This window comes from Pelecanus crispus, chromosome 1 (genome assembly GCF_030463565.1).
Source record: "Pelecanus crispus isolate bPelCri1 chromosome 1, bPelCri1.pri, whole genome shotgun sequence".
Classification (NCBI taxonomy): Eukaryota; Metazoa; Chordata; class Aves; order Pelecaniformes; family Pelecanidae; genus Pelecanus; species Pelecanus crispus.
In genome coordinates, this window is record NC_134643.1 from 45540946 (window position 1) to 45563811 (window position 22866).

At 37.2% G+C, this 22866-nt stretch overlaps 1 protein-coding gene across 5 annotated transcripts in view; it reads right to left on the reverse strand.

Moving 5' to 3' along the window:
• Nucleotides 1–22866, reverse strand: part of PPP1R12A (protein phosphatase 1 regulatory subunit 12A) — a 123213-nt gene that overhangs the window by 48101 nt on the left and 52246 nt on the right. For all 5 annotated transcript variants that reach the window (XM_075707612.1, XM_075707631.1, XM_075707624.1 and 2 more), the window contains exons 3-4: nucleotides 10324–10442; nucleotides 1467–1626 (exon numbers count right to left, since the gene is read on the reverse strand). In XM_075707612.1, the coding sequence (XP_075563727.1) occupies nucleotides 1467–1626; nucleotides 10324–10442 (279 nt within the window). The remainder of the gene's footprint in view (nucleotides 1–1466; nucleotides 1627–10323; nucleotides 10443–22866) is intronic.

The following is a 22866-nucleotide window of genomic DNA, read 5'->3' on the forward strand; positions in this document are numbered from 1 at the left end:
AGTCTAATAGTAGTTGCTTGAAACGTGCATCTCCTCCTGTCATTAACATTTGATGTTAAAACAGTCTGGTGTTTACGTGCTTCAGTTGCTCTCTGAGAGGGAGCAACGCTTCTCAAATAGAGGACCTGCATTTCAGCCTGCATTCAACACTCAAATTCAGCATGGTTCTGACGTGACTGTCAAAATGACAATGGACACTTAGTCTGACAGTTTTGTGTGAAGGGCCATCAGCTCTCTGAAATACTGTCCATAATTATTAAAAATCACATAACTGTGAAGTATTCTTCTCAAAACATTATCTCCATTTCTCAAGAGCCAATATGCCTATAGTAATATCCTCCAACGAGTCAACTTTCACACATGCTCAGCTGCAAAGTCTTGCAGTCTTGCATCCTACACAGAGCACACATTTTGGATAATTTGAAGCCATCACAAAAATCGCCTGCACATATGTTTTTCCCCTCCTAGGAAAAATACATGGACTGGACTACAAAAAAGACACTAACTAATCGTAACTCCCTTACAGACACATGCTATTTTAAAAAAAAAAAAAAAAAAAAAAAAAATGTTCTTTTCCAACAGAATAATTTCTCTTCACCATGTTGAAGCATCAGGGTTTTTTGAAGCAGAACTCCCATTCAGTAAATGGTATGTACTGGTTATAATGATTAAAAAAGCTCTGTCATTCAACTTCTGTGTTGACAAAGCATTACAAGGCTCTGCAGACCTTAAAGGTTGCAATTATTTACACAGTCAGGATGTGTGCTCATTTTCATTCATGTTACAATACTGTTCCTAGTACTGCCAAAGCAGTCAAATACATTTACAATCACAGTAAAGCAATGTATTATTAAGTATGCTGTACGTCAGTAAAAGCAGAGCTTTGATGAAAAACAAATTAAACCTCTGTTACAGTATATATTTGTACTGTATTGTATTAAGCTACCTGTGAATTACGGGCCTGAAGCTTTTCAGGAAAGATTTCAAGAGTCATGATTTTCAACAATATCAAAAAAGCAAAAGTAAATTCTCTGTTCTTTAGGCCTGAAAACCTTTAGTCTGGAATACAAACTCTGCTTTATGTATGCAAATAAATACGGTGTCTTGAAAATATGCATCGACCAGAATGCTAACTGGCATTATAAAAAGGTATTAAGCTTGTTTACACAGTTGGCTTTAGAAACAGGTAAAGTTTTTTGTCAACTTTCTTCTTTTAAATAAGTATTCAGGCTCAATATGTACACTGTTCATGTTTTGAAGGACTTAATGTAGAAAGCTAACAGCATCATCATTTATGATTGCTTGAAAACATAAAATCAAGCTTTGAGGAAAAGAGAGTTCTAGAGACTGTTATTTTCCAAAATACAATCCCTGAAAGTCAGGAGCGTCCAATCCTATCAATTCCAAGCAGCATTACATCAGCAAGAAAATCAAATATGAAACATTTCCATTTAAACCACACTTACTTTAAGACTTCTGTATAGCCCTTAGCAGCAGCTACATGAAGTGCTGTACCACCAGATTTTGCATGCCGGACATCATTTATATGGCCGCTATTGAGCCACTGTCTTGCATCTCTTAGCATTATTCGTTCTTCTTCTTTTCGAGCTGCCTCTATATCAACCCCTAATTCAGACAGGGAGGGGGAGAGAGGACACAAAGTATTTTACTTCAAATACTTCAATTCAATTATGTAACAAATCTTATACCATGTTTATGTGATACAATAAAATAACAGCTAAACAATATGAATAATGTTCATCGTTAGATATTAATATCTTTTTGAAGATGAACCCCAGGAGGTTATGGAAACATCCGTTATTGCATGACACTTCGCATGCATAATGCAGCTTTTTTCAAAAAAAGGGGAGAAAAAAAAAAGAAGAAAACTACTAAAACTGGCTCTTCAATTGTAAGGATGTCTACTACCACAGTAATAATCAGTGAAGTGACCTGTTAAAAAATGAGAAAAATTGTATTTTAACCTTCTAAGCACCAAAATATAAGTCTGGTTTGATGTGTCTGTCGAAAGTAGAAAACAGCTACAATTATTATACAAGGAAATATCTATGGGAGGAGGAACAGCCTAGCTTCTCAGCATTGATGAATACTTACAAGAAAGATAGAGCTGTATTTTTAGTACTTTCTAAAGAATATCTCATTAAAACCAGTTTGTCTTCTATCACTGTGAAACAGAAACCTTATACTCAAATAGCCAAGCCTTTGGAAATCTCCCTTCATATCTCAGGTAAAAAACCCAAAAACACTGAAACCTTTTTTATAGTATGTCTCACAAAAAATTATCATACACTGATGAAAAGGGAGGAACACAGCATAACATTTACAAATATACACATCAGGTTAAACAGACTGAAAAAAACCCAGACCCTGAATCGGCAAAGCAAAGCATGTATTTGCAAGTATTTTTTAATTACTAACACATGGTGTGATCTAAAGAACATAGCAGGAAAAGGGTCTTGAGGAGAACTATGCATGAACACTGCTCTATCTATGCTGACTGAACAGTGACAACTTTGTGAGGAAAAGGGACTTAGGAACTGTGGTCATCCAGAGCACAAATTGCATCTGGGTTGACCTCTAACAGAAAATCAGTGGGCCAACCTTCAGCAAAATTATTTTATGTGTATGATTTGTCTAATCTTAGGCACTGGTATGCAGGGACTCAGAAAACATATTCTGTTCTTCTGAATTTCTAATTTGTCATGGAGCAAAGCATTAACCTAGCCCATAATAAAAACAAGTGAATTCTAGAAAGAGGTACTGATTTACTCGATGAAACTGCAAACTTCAACAATACTCCTTATAGCCTACAAAATAGAAGTTAAGATTATTTTTAAAACATTTAAGAGACAGATGCTCCTTGACTCAGATCTAATTCTGCCTTCTTTTATTTCCTGCTGAAGCTTCATTTGTCCCCAAACTGTTTTTCTCCAGTAAACATGTTTCCATCACATAATTCTCCTAAGCATTCAACTAATCAAAGCACAACAATATAAAGCAGACTGTAAACAAGACTATGCAAAGCTAGAACACCTCTTCACAAAACTACTCTACATAATTAATTAATTTTAGTTAATTTTCAAAGTCTTTATAATGAACAGCAATTTCAGGCTCTAATGTCTTCAAAGAAACTGTGAGCTATTAATCCTTTACAGGGTGAACGAATCCCCAGAATACGGCAACCAAATGAAATCCAACTTGACTGTTGCCCATTTAGACATGCAGCAGAAACAGAGCTAAGGGATGAAGTGGCTTTCATTAAAGAAATTACTAATATCACAAAATGGAAAGACATAGATAATATAGAGATGATCATATGTGGTGCAATACATCATTCTATTGCATAAAACACGATAAAAAAGACTCTAATAAAACAGATTCATCAAGCTCTTATCAATCCACTGGCAACTATAAAGCCAGAGCAACAAACTGGCAAACTGAAAGCAATTATACTGGCACTGCTGAAATACCCTTAAGGCAGTGGATAGCAGACTGATGTATCTATTATGTTATGCATGAATTAGTATTTCACAGATGCTGCAACTCCCCAATTATACAGCAAAAAAACCCTTGAAAATGACATGCCTAAATAAAAAATTCCTGAAACGCAGAAAGAAGGCATGTAATTATTACATGCTTTTGGAAACGTATTATTTGTTTGGTTTGCGGTACGTGTGACAGTGGTACAACAGAGTTCACTTCTGGTTTATTATTCTTCAGTCAATTCACACCATAACAGATATTCCATGTCTACAAATATGTTAAAAAATAAAATAAATTAATTTAATTTAAAAAAAAAAAGATAGATCAGTTGGAAAGCTGAAGAGATAAAACTTTACTAAGTATCATAAACTAACTAAAGCAGGTTATACATTAAATGTTTTAAGCAGTTGACTGAATTTCCTGACTCTTCCACTTAATCGACTAAAGCAATCATTTCCGTCTTGGCAATAAATACATGGAAGTTTCTAAAACTGTCTGTCTCAAGACAACCCATCTGAACAGAGATTGAATTTTACACATCTAATAATCGTTATAACTCTGACAGATATGAAGAATGAAAACCAGGAACTTTGAATCAATAAAATTCATAATCATGTATTCTCATTCCTCCAGAAGGCTCCTACATATTGATGTATGAACTACTGCAAATTGTAACTTCCTTGGGCCTTCACATCTGCTTGCCTTTCAGGATGACACAGCAGTGCAGATCAGCAGATCCTGGGAAAATAATTCTCTAGAGTACAGTCATTTACATGTCACTGTTGCTTGCAAAACACTACTACGCAAATAAATAGCTTATATATCATCTGTTAGTCACATTTATGTCCATCCTCTTTTTATATGCCCGAGGTCTAACTGTGAGTCCGTATCAGCACGAGTAACCTTCTCCACCTGAACAATTCGACGTAAATTCCTATCAGTGTAAAACTGTTTGTGTGTGTGGCTGGTCATTTTGAGGCACTCGTATAAAGGAAGAACAGAGAAAAAGTTCTTCCCAAACCCTGATCTCGAACTTCTAATGGTTAATGTCTAAGCATATTTTCCAGGTATGCCTAAAGACCCAAAGAATTATGTCAAAATAGCAATGCTTTTGCAGATAAAGTAACTAATACTGAATATAGACTTCTATCAACATCACAAACAATTGCGTTTCTGAAGCCCAAACAAGATATAATGACTGCAGAGGACTCATGGCTGCATCAATACATTATTTTACAAGCCAGTAAATTTCTGATCGTATTTCAGCAGAAGAAAGTAGGAGAATCATGCCAATCTAAAGAAAACATCCCACATTAATAACTGGCATGAAAATGGGAGTTGAACTTTGTGTCACAGAAAAAAAGCTGCTCTCTGAGATAAGCTAAATACAATACCCATTATTAACTACAGAAAACGGAATGTAAACAGCCTTTATTATACCTTTATTATACCTTGTATCGACCTTTCTCCTTGCTTTTGTTTTCCAGATTCTATTAAGGTATCGAGGGAAAAGAAAATGCTCATCATACGTTTCAAACACTTCTTCATGCGGCCCATAGATGGCAATGCGCTGCCTCCCAGCTCAACCTCAGCTGGAGTATTCACTCACAACACCAGTACACTTGAACTTCTGGCAGTCTAACAATTCTTAAATCATTAAAAATTTATTGCTAAATGCGTTCATTTTTTTCTGATCAACAAGTGTTATTCAACAGTTCCAAACAGGTTTGAAAACAGTGGGCCATTCAGTGAGCATTTAATGAAATTCAGCATAAATTTAAATGCTGAATCATTGTTTCGGGACTCCTCGGCCATATAAAGGCATGTTTCATAGATACTGCATGGAAGATCAACCCACTTTTTACTTCATGTAGTGAATGTTTATATACAAATGTAACAGTTCACATTTTATCCACATAAACAAAGCTGAGTTAAGCAATGCATCCGAGAGAGTCTTGTTACATTTACCTATAATTAAGAATGAAGAACATTTGCTTCTCCTTGGAAAAGAAGTGATCTCTCTAACACATACTGAGTAGCTACCATGCGGTATCATGAACTCCTGATTCACCTCACATCACCTCTCCCCACTAACTCACATCCCGAGAATGTTTCCTATAATTCAAAATAACTGCTTAAGCAGTTAAAAATAATTTTAAGAGGACATCTGACGATAACAGCTAAAACCCAGCTTCAAACCATAACACTTAACCCTACTAGAGACTTGAGGAGAGGCAACATTTAAAACTGGCCAGGGCTAGCTGGGACTAAAGCAATAACCAAGCAACATCCCTCTCAACTCTGCTAGCTTTCACCACTGCAGATGAAAACTTTACACTACTGGCAAAAGAGAATTTCCACAACTACAAAAAGTTGAAACATTGCAGAGTAGAAACATAAGGGATCATATCAAGAAGCCGTGAACGCTTATATTTTAAATGAAGACACAGAATTCTGTGGATTGCAGCGGCATCTATACACATGGGGTTGGCCCCATGATAAACGTATCAGCCATATGGAGAAACAGCAAAACAGGTCCTAGAAGAAGTTTTTTGTGTAACATGCAAAATAGTTAAAACATGTGGCATGCAAAGAGAAGAGCTGTTCAGCACTACTGTGGAATAATTTCCACAAAACACCTAGCTTTGCTATTTGTGCAGTGTTCATAACTGTGTCGAAAAATCTTTATACCTTACTAGACCGTGTATGTAATTTACCTTCTCACAAAGTACAAAACTAAACTAGGTTTTAAGCTTAAAAAAATAATATAAGCCAATAATTTCCCTTTGAAGAAAAATGAAAAAAGAAGTTCCCCTTTGCAGAAGAATGCTTTCCTTACTATCAAAGTGCTATGGCTTCACTTACAGGGTAGCTGGTCCATTAGTTCCGAACTACTGCATAGTTCATTAAATCAGCAGGGTCCCGCTATATGCGCAGAACACAAGGTGGCCTTGTCTGGGGATCTGTGGCCCACAGCCTGAACCAAGGGTCACAATTTAGAAGTGTCACACACGGAGATCAGAATAACTCAAGAAAGATAGATATTGGGTAATACTACTAATAATAATGCAAAAGCTCTCTTCTTTCATGTCCAACACACCTTACAACAGAACTTACAAAAGAAGATTGATTTGGATCACTGTCTGTCTCCTCTCTAGACAGGTCAGATTCTGGAGTCTGAATGCTAAAGCAGGATGAGCAAACGCTGCAGGTCCCTCCTTGTACTAAGCCTGTAATGTCACATAGAACTGAATTGTGTTCTATTCTATAATTTATTTCTGCGAATTTAGTGTCTCCAGAGGCTCTTATTTTTTGTTCTGTAGTTAGACAAGTCCTTAAAATATAATTTAATACCTGTGAAAATTTGCCATAAATAGGAATTGATGATCTGCAGAAGGCTGAATAGTTGCACACCTGGAAGGCTCTGTTTGAACTTTTCCTATAGAGACTGAAGGTCTGCAAAAGCAGTAAAAAGGATGAGCTAACATGGTGATTCTCCTCAGACTTCTACCAGAAACAAACATCAAATGTCATCACTTACATGTATCTGAAATCACAATGAACCTGACTGATCTTTCCAGGCAATCTCTTGCCACCAAATGACTCTGCTGACGCCAATATGCAGGAAGCCGTACTCACAGCATTAACTAAGCAACACAAAAACTACACTATAATGAGCATTGGAATAAACATGCATGAAAAGGTTGCAAGGCAAGAATGTTACAAAAAACATCTACTTAATTTTCATGCTGCATATTTTACCTACGCAGAGGTAAGACTTTTTGGCACCCAGGATCTATCCACAGACCCTACAGTTAACTCACATTATCAAAACTGTGGCACTGCTTTATTCTATACAAGGAGCAATGTTAAAGCTGGAGGGATAATTGCATTCAGCCACATGTATAGTCAAAGATGAAACTGTCACAATGCATCAGTGTTAATTCCACATTAACATAAACAATTAAGTTCCTATTTTAGAGCTATTAACTTCTCTAGCCACAACATACTTTTCAAGTGATCATGATAATGGCTAAATAATCATTCTGCATATAATATTTTTATATGCAAGTTAAGGATGCCATCATCAAAAGCACATGTTTAAAACCTTATTAGTGACGCAACTGTCTCGTGATTTAGTAAGATATACACTACAAGTTCACAACCAGATTCATACCCTTTCTGTTCCATTCGCATCCGCAACCATTAAATATTTCCTATGATTTCATCCCTGCAGGTAAAAGCTCTTAGTTCTTACACCTTCAGACACAAATTCAGAAGGAGGGATGCTGGACGCCACCTTCCCTGCTTCTGTGAAACTGAAACTCCAAAGTGGTCTAACTGCAAAATACGCTAGGTAGAATACATATATATATAAATGCATTCATGTATGTGTGTGTGTGTAAATATATATGTGTATATATACAAAAATTAAAATAATATATATAATAGGCTATATACATAACCATAGGCTTTAGGGCCCTGCTAAGACCAGGAAGGCAGAAATGCTGCCAGGGATGTTCACAGTGTGATCACTCTTCAGGACAGCACCCAGTTCCTGTTCTCCACAGAAGGAGGTCAAACCACCCTGAAGCACAGACCTAGCAAGTTTTTTCTGACCTGACATGGTGCCTCATTCAACCAACAGATTTTTCAAATCATCTTAGAAAGACCAATCTTCTGAAAATCCTTTAGCTAGTCAGCAAGCCAATTGACATAAAATGTAACAGGAATGCTTGGAAAATAGGTTTTCCATAGTAACTGAAATTTAGTATTTTAAAACAACCTGAATTATCCCTTTAGAAGCTAACAGCTATAATGTGGGAACATCTACATTCTTCCCAGACTTACAAAGACAGTACCATAGATAGTTTATTGTAAGCTTTAAATACGAAATATGTAAACCACACTGAAATTTTCAGTGAACTGTGGCATTTAGTTTAGGTTGCCAAAGCTAATTTTACAATTGGGCCGTTCAAAATAATTGAACTTGCAAAAGAATAAAAATTAGTGTGTAATGTCGACTCTCTCATTGTAAAAATGTACATACAACCCCCATAAAACAAATAATTTTTTTTTTAAAAAAAAAAAAGCAGTAACCTATAAATAAGATATTTTGGGAAAGAGTTCTTTTCTCAAATAATGCCAATTTTACAAAGAACTACCACAACCAATTAGTATAGCACATCAGTAAAGTCAAAAGTTCCAAAAAAACCCTTAAAGAATTTAGGCTGAGGCACATTCCAGAAACAACTCTCCAGCAAAGATTGACAGTACTGTTAGAAGACAAAACAACAACTATATTTTTTCCAAACTAATTAAAATAGACAAATAGTAGTAGAGAAAAAAAAAAAAACTTGCAACTATCTAATCTCATGTTCTTTGTGTGTTAACTATAAGAACCGTTAATCAAAATTCAGTTAACACTACCAAATAATTCAATCAAAGCCTTTGTCAAATCTACAGTCTACTTCTGTGTATCAGTAGGTATCTGTTATTTCCCTGCATATCATATCATCCACTTTCTTTTTACCATTTGCTTTGGGCATTAAACAGTTTAACCATACAAATTACATCAGGGCAAAGCCTGAAGCAATTGATAGTTTACTGTTAAATTATGTAAATCTGTCTTAGTGCTATAAAAGACATTTTCAAGGAGGAAGAACCCTTTTAAGAGGTAGGCAGGGGTCTAGAAGTAATGTAGATGCATTCCCTTTGCACACCCCCCACAAAGGTTCCATCTTCACTCTCAATGTCATCTTCCTTCAATATATAACGTAACTCAGACCACATCACCCCAGTTCTTTTACTGGGAGTTCTGGGATAGCAGTGCATTTCTATTGGACTCAAGGATGGTCATCAACAACAATGGATATTCTTTCCTCTGTGGAATGGAAAAAGCAGAAGCTTTCAAAGACCTTTCACTGGAACACCCACCTGAGGATTGGAACATGGAAAACAGCAGTGTAAGGAGGGGGAAAAAAAGCAGGGGAAAACGAATCAATATGCTTTTTTAAAGGCCAATTTCTCTTGTAAAGACACCGCTGCCGGTACTGCCCTAGCAATTTTCTAGGAGCAAGGTGCATATATTTAGGGTATACGTTTTTAAACGATACCTGTCAAAACTTGATACCTATCCATTAACTGTTACATGAATGCCCACCTACATAGTGCTCTCAGAAGAGTACACAAAACCAGGAGGAATGTAAAGGTTCATGATAGGTTCTCGGGCCTAAAACAAGTGCAGTCTAAGACTCCTTATCCCAAGAAGTAGTTTCACACATTTGGCATTGTAGAAGGTCATTCAAAAGGTCAAAACTAGACACAGAGGGTGATTTATGACATACAGTATAGTTGTTTACTCTTGTTTTAGTTATTCTAGGCTTTCTTGTAGTCAATGGAAAGAACCAGTTACCCTAGGGCTGAATTCACCTCATCCTAAACTGACATCTGAGTGCCTATTTCTCTCCTCTCTAAGGCAGGAATCACTTTAGACATAGGCTAAAGCTGGAATATAGAAGTCTACATCCCAGATGCACTGAATACCACCCATAGCATCTGAATACCACCTAAATTCTATTGAGTTAAGTGAATGCAGGAATCCAGTCAACACCTGGGTTCAATACTTCTGACCACTTTCTTCACAAGAGGCTGGGCTGAGTAAAAACACCTAGAAGACAGCTTGAGCACTGTACATTGTATTCACAATTCTCCTCAGAAAATAAATTGAGTGACTTGAAATTTCCTAATATAGCTTAAGTTTTCAAAAATATATTTAGTGTCAAATAAACAAAATCACCCTTCCGTATTCAAAATTACCTTGTCTATTTACTTCATTCTGAAGCAGCTCTTCCATTGCCTCTTCTTCAGCAATATCTAATGGAGTGTCTCCTTCACTATTTACAGCTCCTACATGTGCTCCTTGACTAATTAAATACCTGACAATTGAAAAAGAAAAACAACCTGTAAGCAACATAGTAAGGTGATGCAAAAAACATAGCAGCCACTAGGATATCATACGCAATATACATGCACACATACAATTCATAGAAACAACTATATTAGGTGTAAATAAAAAACCTCATGACTGTCTCCAATCCCTGAATAGCTGTATGTCTTTTCACCATAATACTCATTATACACAAATAGCACTCTACTCTTCAGTTTGCCACAAAGACTCCTCAGACATTTAAATACATACTTGCAAGAACTGAAGGAAGAAAATGGTTAGATGATGAAGAAAAGTGAACACAAGGCTAACAGAGGTCAAACCACTGATTCCCATGAGCTCCTCATAGTAAGCCACTCTTCCTAGAAGTTCCAAATTCAGTAGCACATTATGTTTCTATACTTTGCCAAAATGATGACTCCTGGTCGCTGAGGCAGCTTCATAAAGTTAATAAAACCAGAATCACCTCTGCTTCTAAGTATTCATAAGGTCAGCTTTTGGTGGGGAAAGAGGCAAGGGGAGAAAGGAAGTAGTACTTTACACTCTATTCCAACCCCATTAAGTGTTACCGTTCTTAAAGTACTACTGTCTCAGGAGTTAACAATCCAGACTCGGTGGAATTTATTTCTGAATTTCAAATTAAGTCAAATGGATCAATTCCAACAATAAGCAACAGAAGAATTCAGTTATTTCATTGTATTAAACCATAAGGCTATAAAGTTGTTGAGAACCTACAGCCTGATATATATACTCTGTTTCTAAATACACAATGAACAATAATTAAAATACCAATACAGATCAGTCTTATACCTTCTGACCATAACACTTCCACTCCCCTAACAAATTCAACAGTTTCAGCCACGACAGAACTCCACGCAAGCCAAAAATTGCAAACAAACCTCCTGCCTTGCAGAGCTTAATTTACACTTTCCATATATTTGAGGAAAAAAAAAAAAAGAGGAAATACTCAGACCTGAAGAACTAGCTATCCATTTGGTAACAGGTGTATGAAATCAAAAGTGCTTTCTTAACCTCACTATAGCAGAATGCTAAATGATGCAGGAGCCAATCACAAAATTAATCCAACGCTAATACAAATGCTTTGAAGTATTTCTGCTTAACTACTGCCAATTAACAATAACAGATTCCAGATCTAGGATCATATTTTCCTTATCTTTATTCAATAACTCAGAAATGTATGAGAGTACTTGATGCTATTATTTAATGATTCAAATAGCACTTGTTATTAAACCTCTGTAATTACGTCAAGAAGAGGTAAGAACTGACAGATCACAAAAAGGAAATTAATTCCCACAAGTGTAACCATATCTCCTGGGATATACGCATCATCGGTTGTCACCACTAACTTTGATGCTGGTATGCAGTGCTGGTTTTATTCTGGTCCTCTTAAGACAGTGCCGCTGTGACTCTTATCTCTCTCAAGTTTAAAGATTTAACTTCTGCAGGAATGACAAATTAATGCAAAGTAACAGTATTTCTCAACAATACCCGTTGTACTGTTTTAACAGTGACACAGCCTTCCAGGTTACAGATCAGATAATTGCTATGCAGGGTGTCTGCTAAACAGGCAAAACCAGCAGTGGGGAAACTAACTCTCTTACAAAGTCAAAACGTTGATTCAAAACCAAAGTCAACCACTGACAAAAATATATTTATAAAAAATTCCCAAGCCAACACTCATGTTTTTTCAACCTGTTTTTTCTAATATAGACATGGAAAAAGTGATGTTTAAAAGAACTGATTTTTACCTGTTTCCACATAATACCTTTTAGGGAATAATTATGCTACTCTTGTAAGGAAAATACGTATCACATTGAAAAAGTTGTATTTGGTGAACCGGGTCAGTAACTTAATAGACATGATAAAAGGAGCAATGCATAAGAAACTGTAGGGAATGAACAAAAGGCTACAGTAGCATTTCAGAAAGTTATTATTTAGATATATAAAAAATTAATAGGGATCCCCTCAAGTAAATTAATAGTGAAAGAGCAATACTCAGTCTAAACTAAATTATGCAAATTTCAACTATTTTAAGGACACCTTTTAAGCATGGCAATGAAATCCGTGTTTGTTCTGTTTTCCACATCATTCAGCAACAGAGGACCCTGTCCTGAAAAAGTTTATGCATTTGTTTATCTTCATTTACAGCAAAAATAGTTTCAGCAAAGCAATGGCAGGGTTCAGATGGTGCATGAAGTCACCCTGGTGCCTATAGGATCATAGCTTTAATTAGGAAACCTAGTGCTACCAAGGGAAAGGAGAGCAATCGTTTCAGACATGTAGGTAACTTGACTCTGTATCACATATGGAAAGGAAACAGCTTTGGGAAACGAAACGAAGAGAATGATGATCTGAGTTTGTAAGGCAGAGCTGAGCAGAAGCCAGTACCAGAATAATCCTAAAAATCAGAAGGTTTTGTTGTTTTTTTTTTTAAATTACTTTCCAAACAAATTGTACTTCAAACTAAAAGTTAATTAAAACCTGTAGTATGACTTCAAATATGGGTGTATTTGACATTTCAGTTATTCTGGTACCATATACTAAAATCTTCACATGGAACACAGTGTATTATTGTGTGTAGGTATGTATGCACACATATTAAAAAAGTCATCCATGTTTAAAAAAAAAAAACAACGCAATAATTGCTTGTATTTTATCTTTATTAAGTAGGTGCTACCTTCATCTTGAAATCTTGTCTTTCTAAAGCACGGAAATTTAACTTTCATTTCCTCAGCTGAAATTTAATTGATATAGCTACACGTATGTGGTGAAAAAGAAACTGCAGCTGTGTAATAAAAAGTCCAGAACCATGCCCTTTGATACCATGTCCAGAAAAAGGTGCTTTTTGCAAACTTGGATGTAGTGGAAAAGTAGAAACATACAGGACTCCCAATGTCACTTACTTACAAAACCTTTTGGTATAGCACTTAAATTTCTGTCTTCTGTAATTCACTTGTTGCCAAATGGCCATGTTCAACAGACAGCTACAGAAGAATAATTCAGAAAATTCGATAATTTATATAACATTCTGGTAGGTGCTCATTCAAAATGTAAATAAATGACAAGGAAACAGTAGCTCGATCCATACCAAGCTTATTTTTGGAGCTAAAGCTTTCAAGTGTCGATACGGAACCTAAAGGTACCTCGTTGAGATACTCTTGTGGTCTAAGAATAGAGAATTGCAAGTATCCCAGGAACACTAGGAAAGAGAAGAGCAGGAAAATAAAATAAAATCATTCCTGGTATTTTTGCCCTGATGTTTCCATGACAAGCATTACGCAGTCTGGGTAAGACTGGAAGAACAAGTTTGCTTTGGTTTATGAAAGCAAAAATACTTCTATTTGAAATTAATCTTTTAGGAATCACAGCCGTATATTCCTCAATAGCTATTATAGACTAAAATTAACAACCTTGAAAATAACGTGAAACATGAAACCCAGGCTCTCTCCCATCTTTTTATGAAAAATACATTTCAATACCTTTCATGAAGGGTTGGAATCTCAGTATCTCTGAGACAATAAATAACAACCCTCTGAGATTACTGTACAAAAGCCAAACAGTCCACACCAAAACCAAGCTCAGGAAGTGGAAGTTAAACATTTTATCTAGCAACTGGGCCTACACTCTGAATTAAAAAACAAACAAACAAAAAACCTCTTACAGCCAACTTGTGTGTGTGTAAGCCTATTAACAAAATGCATACAGAGACAGAAAGCAAACGGAGAGGAAGACACCTCTCTCTGAAGGCAGTTATATCCAAACTTGAGTCTTATTTGTGAATTTAAGAAGCATTTACTTAAGAATCTGGAAGACGGCTCAAACTTTGGCTTTACTAAAGTTTGTTAGCTGCAGACAACAAGATATGCTGCAGGTAACAGTTTAATATTATTTATCTCAGCAACAGAAAGAGGGGCCTATGTTTACGTTCGAACCTTGTGCCAGTTCACAATATCTGGAAACAAGTCTGCGATGTCATTAGGGATATAATTAACTTTAAGTACTTGCTGAACCTGAAGGTCACCAGAAGGGTGGCAAGCACAAGGCAGGGCAGAGAAGTGGCCACTGAATTGATTCAGTTCGTTAAAAATTGCTTACTGAGCTCATTGGAGACTCACTAGTGAAAAGAAAAGGTCCCTTCAGACTAGTCAGAAGACTGGACAGCAGTCTCTAACTCCTAAAATGCGAGGAGAGGGACCCTCCTAAAAAATCTCTTGCTGAATAGAGGAGGTCCAACGTGTTGTACATACATTTGAAATAAACTTGTTCAGTGTGGCCTTCCAGGGAAACATGGCTTAATTGCTAGTGGAGGCACCAGCCAACAGCACAACCAGTTTCCCAACAGCTTTCTACTAGTTAGCAATTTCAGCTAAACCCAGCTGGTTTTTTTTAAATCCATAGATGGTGGAGTTTAAATTAATTCCATGAGTGTCTTAACTAAATGACAACAGGAGCCAAAGACAGAAAAAGTGTAACTGTGTTCATGCAGCTTTGCAAGACGCCACTTGAAGAAACAAGGAATGAAAACAAAAACTTGGCTGGGGTCTGGTTTTGGTTTGGGTTTTTTTTTTTTTTTTTTTTTGTTAAATTTTCAGCAAAAATAATACTTAAAGGCAAGGCAAGCAAAGCTACACCTACCTGCATATACAACATATCAAGAGATAAAATCACAACTTCTATGTGATTCTTGAATTTTTAAGGTGCACTTCTCAAAATAACATATCGAAGAGAGGCCTAGCCTTTTTCTTTTTCTTTTTTTTTAAAGCTTAAATACAAACTTGAAGCAAATATAATAGCATTAGAATAACACTGTGCTAAATTCCGTTGTGGTGCGCAGTACATATATGCAGTGTGTCAGTGGGCAAGTTTCAAGGAAAATGTGCAGTCGGTTGAATACGAGTGAGTGAACAGCCAGTACCCAGCCACCCCTCAAATACTCTCTCACGCACACTCACACCATCATGCTCACGCTTTACATTATTCAAAACCCATATAAACGTAATGATAAAGTCACAATTTCACTATTTTTTGAAACATATATGGTAACCCTTGTAAGCATTTGGCGAGAGCGTTAAAGTGTGAGCAACATGGGGCAGGTGGCTGGCCGGTCTCGCGAGCACGGAGGAGCCCTGATGCCCGGGCAGGTGGCACCCCGCAGAGCACCCCGCTCTGCACAGCAGGGGATCTCCTCGCCCTCTCCAGCAACAGCCTACAGGTAACCTCCCTTGTCTCCCCTTCTCCACAGCGGAGATACTCCTGCAGTTCTCTTTTCTCCCGAGTCTATGATTTACAGAAGAAAACGAAGGGTCCGTCTTCAATACTGGAACCAAAACTGTACAATTTTAATTGGGCCAAGAACACTTTCTTCTGCATCATTTTAAGACTCATGTAGAAGAAATCAAATGACTTGAAAAACAATTAAGTCGAACTCATAGGGATGTCTTATTCAGGCGCTCTGCAAAACACCATCCCACGCTGTCAGTCACTGCTGTGCCTCAACCTTCTGCCTCTAAACGTTTAGAATTTTATACAGACTGACAGAAGACAGACTTCTGTGATGGCATTTAAACTAAAAGCAAATCATGATAAAACTCAGGCACTTTTAAGGTTATGTTTCTTTGCAAATTCCAGAAGATTCTCACTCACATCTTTCTCTCTTGGAAAAAAAAGGCTGCAGCACGTTCTAGATAGGAATGCTCCCCCTATGAGCAGTATCATCAGCCAGCAGCTACACAAAACACGAAGTTAAATAAGGCCAATTAGGATTACTTGGCAAAACCAGATAATTATTTCTCCTGAAATACGTGAGTGATGATTTTAAGACATCTGATATCAACAAGAGATGAGGTGAATTTATGATTTCCTCCTGCAGAACACAAGAGCTGAGAACTTCAAATAGATAGAGACGTTTAAAAAAAAATGAATTAAAAAAATAGCTGAGAAACAAATGACCAAATGATTTTAAGCAAATGGGAAGTGACATTTCTTTTCAATTTTCACCAGTCTATTCCAGATTTCAGCATATGTGTTTTTCTAAATTATGGACCAGTTTGAAAAGACTTTTTAATGTCCTTCAATATGCAAGAGCTCCTCCAGATAGCAGCAAATCCAGCTTCTGATTCTCCCTCGTGAAGCTGTTACGAAAGGCATCTTGGACAGACACACATCCTTGCTTCAGAATTGTCAAATACTCCCAAAGCTATCAAAGTAGTACGCCACAGAGATGAGGAAAAAAATTCCCCCTACACAAACAGCACTTTTTCTCAATTCTAAATACTGTACCTATATGAAAAACATATTTATGTTTATGAAGCCAACACTCCACAATGTACCAAGACACCACTGAGCTCTGCATATAGCTGGCTGTCCCTAGCCTCCACTGCAACTTGCACGCCCAAGGAAGCACAGTAACTAGAATCACAGCTGTTTTCCTTCTTGGTATGCTGCAGCATAGAAGAAACAGTGTAGATAACAGTATCTGGTTAGTCTTAGTCGTCCTGTGTTCCAAGAAACCTCTGAAAAAAGCCAGCAATAACCTCTAGAAATATTTGTACGTAGGCAGCCACCTAAACATTAATGGTGTAAAGATGGAACAGGAAAAATTCCTACTTACAGCATATGAAAAGCAGCTAAGCCTTCACATTTTACCGTATCCATATAGAGGAAAGATATATGAGAGATGGCACAGCAATGTTTACGCGAAAGTAAACAGTGACTGAGAAGAGGAAAGTAGGAAACATGAAGAACGCTATATAGGGAAACATATGCTGTAACCTATTTTAAAAAAAAAAAAAAAAAAAAAGACAAAGAAAAAGAAAAAGAACTGGAGCCTGGTAATGCCAGGATGAATACTGGGTTAAAACTTCAGCAGGAAAGAAAGAAAGAAAGAAAGGGGAAAAAAAAGTATTTTTAAAATGCGTATCAAATGTTAATTTCACTATGCACTTTGTGAAGAAGTGTTTCCCTTATTTTGAAGTCTTTGAAAAATTAAGAAACAAGTACTTTTTATGCCATCTAGCAAATGTATGCTGATTTTCAAGCTCATGCATATGAAGTTTCATAGCAAATACTGTCAAAATTCACAAAATGTCCTAAACAAAACAAAGAAAAAAAAAATTCAGTCCCCAAAGAATTAACCAAGTTTAAGCTATCAGACCAATGTGTTTTGAAGTCCAACATTCTCAAAAAGTGTCAGAAATTTGGAGTCTGACCACAAAAATACATGTTATTTTTCAACCACAGATAACCCTTTTTTAAAATTTATTTTTCTCCTCCACAAAGACTGTTTTTATCCAAACCCAATTATCCTTCTTGCACCTTATGGTGCAAAAATGAAGGTTGAGTTTGAAAAACATCTTGTTGCAGGTGCATTAGAGTATATACAGTAACTCTAGCTCACAATGCTCTCTATGCTCAGGATGCTTTCCTGTGGCAAGTCTCCAAGCCTTTGTGGTGCTATACAGAAGTGTCATCAAGGTGAATACTTGGGATTGAGTTATACTGGTTAAAAAGAAGAGGTAACAACAGCATGGAGACAGAAAAGGAGGAGGAAGAAGGAAACCCATGCTGCTTCCCACCTTCCTCAGCTAATTCCTCACCAACAAGAGGTGATCACACCACCAGCTCATCATCCCTCCTGCTTTGTGCCATGAGTAGCACTGCTGGATTTGGCTATAATAGCACCACAAATTCTGATTTTTAACTGCTGCTTTGTATTTCAGTGGAAGTTTTGAGGATGGACCTAACTACTTTATTTTCCTCCAACAGCCATGTGTGGGCATTTATATCAGAAAAATTTAAACCAAGGTCAATTCTTTTACTGTGCTTGAACAGATATTAGCATAGATATAATCACTACATCGCAGAACTTATCTTGTTTGTAAATATATTACGCCATAATACAGTGACCAAATCTCTCTATGAAGCAACATTGCTATGACAGTGCAGCTTTTAGCATCACCCAGTAGTACTGAACTCAGTCTGACCTCCCATTAGGTACCAGCAATCTGCAATTCATAGAGTTGTTCACCTGTCCAGTTCACTTTGAGCTTCCTTGAAAATACATTTCTTCCAAAAGAAACTCTTACTCTTTACTCAAATTTGATAACCAGTACCTCATCTGTAATCAAGAGGTTTCAAGTAATTATTTTTATACATTTTCCTGTCATACCTGCTGTTCATAAAAAAATTACATTTTTGTGTCTTAGTATGTGAATTGTATCCAGATAACTCACTCTCATCAATGCACAGCAGCCTTACGTGTCTAGAGATACCACACTATATTTACATGGATTTCAGAAGAATTCAAGCAGCTTATATCCTGCCTCAGTCAGGGATAAGACTAGAAAAATACACACAGATTAGGATCATTTGCACCGAAATGACGTAGTTTAGGATATCCAACAAAAGACACAGCTGTAAGAAAGGATAAGTAGGTCATAAGTTGCTTTATAGCGTCATTAGCAAGTCTACTCTATGTGGCAGAATAGGGTCAAACTCACAAAAGAGAAAAACTCTCAAGTAAAAGCTGAAAGAAAATAAAAACTGAGATGCACAGAAGTGTCAATCTACACCACACCCATGTTTTCTCCTAGAAAACAACACTCAAACCCAACGTTACTGTGAATTAAATTATTTTTATATCAGATAACTGAATACTATATTCAATATTTAACGGCACTAACAATTCCATGTATTCCACAGTCTAAGAAGAATCTATCGCCGCCTCCAAAACAGCAATTTTGAATTAGTCGATGAGGCCCTCACAAGTGACAGTATGCCATACTTACCAAGCACTTCCTCAATTCAAAACCTGGTTGCTCATGTATCTAGAGCTGCTCTCCCATGTTCCAGTCATACCTAGAAAATAGGAGTCGATCGGTGGCAACGGGCAGTCACAAGCCATCATCCAGGGAGGACCTGATGTGTTATGTTTCTTGGGAGTCTACCCACGCTCCCAGGCTTCCATATGTATCACTCTTCCATATGTCTTCTCTTCCACATGTATCACATTCAACTTCAGAATTCATAGGCAAGATATCTAGTCTAAATTGTTCTCAGGATACCAATAAAACCAATGCTCTGTGATAAACAAGATCTTTCCTATACACATAATTTCTCAAAGCAGGATGTTCTTCTTAGACATGAGCTGCACTTTCAAATTCCTTTTCAGCCAAAAATTAGAGTACTCTGAGCTTTATACTGGGCATCAGTCCCTTGACTTTTCATTAGATCCAATGAACTGCTAATGTGTATTAAAAGAAAAAAGATACTTTCCACTAAATCGTATGTCCCTGAAGAAGACATCTCTGAACTTAAAGGTTCTGAACTAGATTTACCTTTAGAAGAAGAGAAAGCAATATACTTAATAACAAATATTTAGGGTCACAAGTGGAGATGTACACAGTAATCCAATCTGAAGAAGGCAGCTATAGAGCACACACTGTCTTTGTGCATCCTAGAGTGACCAGCTCTCCTAGACTCCCTCAGCTGAACAAACAGGTATTGAAACAGTTAGGTCCTTTAATGTCCTCTAACCCATCAACCATATCTTACTGTGTATTTCTGCCAGCTGTTTTCTATCCAAACATCAGATCACAGCTACACAGTAGAAAAGATTAAACTCTACCACATAATGACATGATTTTAAAAAGAGAATTTCACCATCAACCTAAACAACTTAATTAGCGTTTCATTATTCTTAGGACGTACATACATGGAGCAAAAACATGTTGAAAACATTACAATGCCACAGTACATCTTCATGAAAGAAAATGCCAACTGATACCAGCTCACTGATCTTCTCCAAGTTTCTCCATCATTTTCTCTAATGAAGTTTAGCTTTATCCTTGCAGATATCTAATACAAGCCTGGAGGAGAAGGAACTTTTACATCGCTGATAAAGAACAAGCATCGCACTTTGAAGCGGGGGGAAGGGGAGAGACTAGCATATTTTGTCTCCCATTAATGTTTTTTCTCAATCTATTCTACCAGAAAGAAACAAGGCAGCAAACAGAAATTAACTGAAACAATCTTTCAAAGCCTGCAGTGACCTTTTCACAGCTCTCAAAACAAACATTGCATCTTTACCAGTGTCAGCTTGTAAGAAGTCAGTCATTCTTCTAGAAGATCAGTTCTTTGGGAATAAATCTTCTTTCCCTGCTTTTATTTTGTCATGTGGCTTGTTTTATAATATATCCTTCTGAAGTTCTCTTCTCATTTTCTGAGTGGGTTGTATCAAGTTTCAGCTTTGGTCCTTTTTCCTTTTAATTCTACTCCTCCAGTTAACATTTCCTTGTGTCATTTAAAGTAACATCTTGAATCCTGACAATAATGTTCATTCACCTTGTAGCATCTCTATCAGACCAAACCCCATATCAGTTTGTATCATCAGTTTGCATGTGGTTTATATCAGACCACCAACTTCACCTTGCCATTCACAAATCCAAACTTCTGATTATCCTCCCAAGATCCATTTCTAAATGTGTCACTAATAACATCACTTCATACTCAGTTAGTTAAAACCATAACTGGAATCAAAGCTAAAGGAGATGGGAGCCATCCCTGACATTTTTATCAGTCTGCTTTGCCTAAATAATGTCTTGCTCCTCTAGGATTATAATGTGTTATGGCAAAAGAGTTTAGATTAAAAACACTCCAGTAAGTAATAGCTCCAGATGACCAAGTTATTAAAACTTACAGAGAAATGGATTAGAAACAACTGCTTTGAAACATATTTTGTGGCACCACCACCCTCAGATATCGTGGAAGAACATTCAACAGTACCAGCTGGTTCAGGCTCATGAGGTGGGAGGTGAAGGAGAGGACTCCACCTCAGCACAGGCAGCTCTCCACAGCCAGGCTTCTCATCAGAGGTACAAGCTATGTCTGAAAAGCAGGCCAGGCTTTTTTTTATACCCACGTATCTATGCCAACTGCTGCTGGCAAGCCAGATGAGCTCACTGATCCAAAAGAGAATAAACCCTCCAAACCCCCTGAAGGCCTGTCTTACGCTAATAGTTCCCACATTGCTGTGTGATCATTAGATAATGCAAGAGAGGGGTAAGAGCCTGTGGAGGAGGGAAAACCAAGGAGAGAAGGGAATGACTGCCTATTTCTGCAGTAGTCTCAAGTTAGATCACATTAAGCATATTGTGAAACTGCACTGAATTCCCTTTACTCGCTGTTCCCAGATGAGCACTGGTCCTGTCTTTGTACCACAGGCCGGAATCACTACCACCCAGCATGCGCAGCAGTCCCCACAAGGCAATTAGAGCTGTACGTAAACTACCTATCACTGAACATTTATGTATTCAACTACAGGTTTGCAGGACTGTCTGTCACTCCTCCGTGTACCAGACAATGATCACTCATTTAGTCTTAATGGACTGTTACTAAAATAGAGAGATGCTGGGACAATGGCTTGCTGAGGCTTCAGCAAACTAGTTTGGCTGGGTTCACTTTCAGGTGTCTGGAGTCTGGAAAAACAGACGGGCGTCAGCAGCCAGGCAGTGGTTACACACAAGCCTTTTAAAGTCTGCTTTAAGTATTAGGGGAAGAAGGGGATCGGAAACTTTGGGCAGGAAGGAAAGCCGGTGAGCTGGGGTTTCGAGCAGCAGAGTTGGTCAAGCTGCTATTCTCTTCCTAAATGAACTGAGTGAGGAGGCTCTGAACTTACGAAGTTAACTCTCTTTCTAACTGTAATCATATGCTTCAGCCTTTAAAACCTGTAAAATAAAGAAGGTGCATTTTGAAACTGTGCTAACTCTTAGGGCCTGTAAGTGTAACTACGTGTATCAAACATGCCTCCCAAACACACTGAGTTAGACCAAACACCCATTTAACATCTAGCCTGTCTCCAAAAGTGAGCACATCTTCAAGGAGAATAAAAATGCGGCAAACACATGCTACTTTTCCTGTAATACCTTGCCAGTCTCCTACTACTTTCATGGATTTTCTGAACCAGATCCCATTTGTATGTAGGTATTCTGCATTTGTATTTTTTTATGTATCCACCTTCAGTGGATTTCTCATTCCTTGAACCCATGAGAAATTTTAGTATCTACAGCAACATTTGGCAAACTGTTACTCAGATGTAGTACCCACTGCATGAAGGTATAAAAACCCTATTCTTCCCTCAGGAGACATCTCCCTCCCCCTCATTTTTTTTGCATAAAAGTGTAACTGTCACTGACTTCTAAGTTATTTTTGAAAAATGCTTTTCTTACACTTGCTGGAAGATGCACCTTCTTTCATTCTGGGGAAAATGAAAAAGCATTCGTATGTAAGTAGTAAAACTGTATTGTAGCCTCTAAATACTGGCAAACAAGCTTCAAAATACATCAACAACATACTCACAACTAGACATGGTACAAAGTCCACAAGAAAATACATTT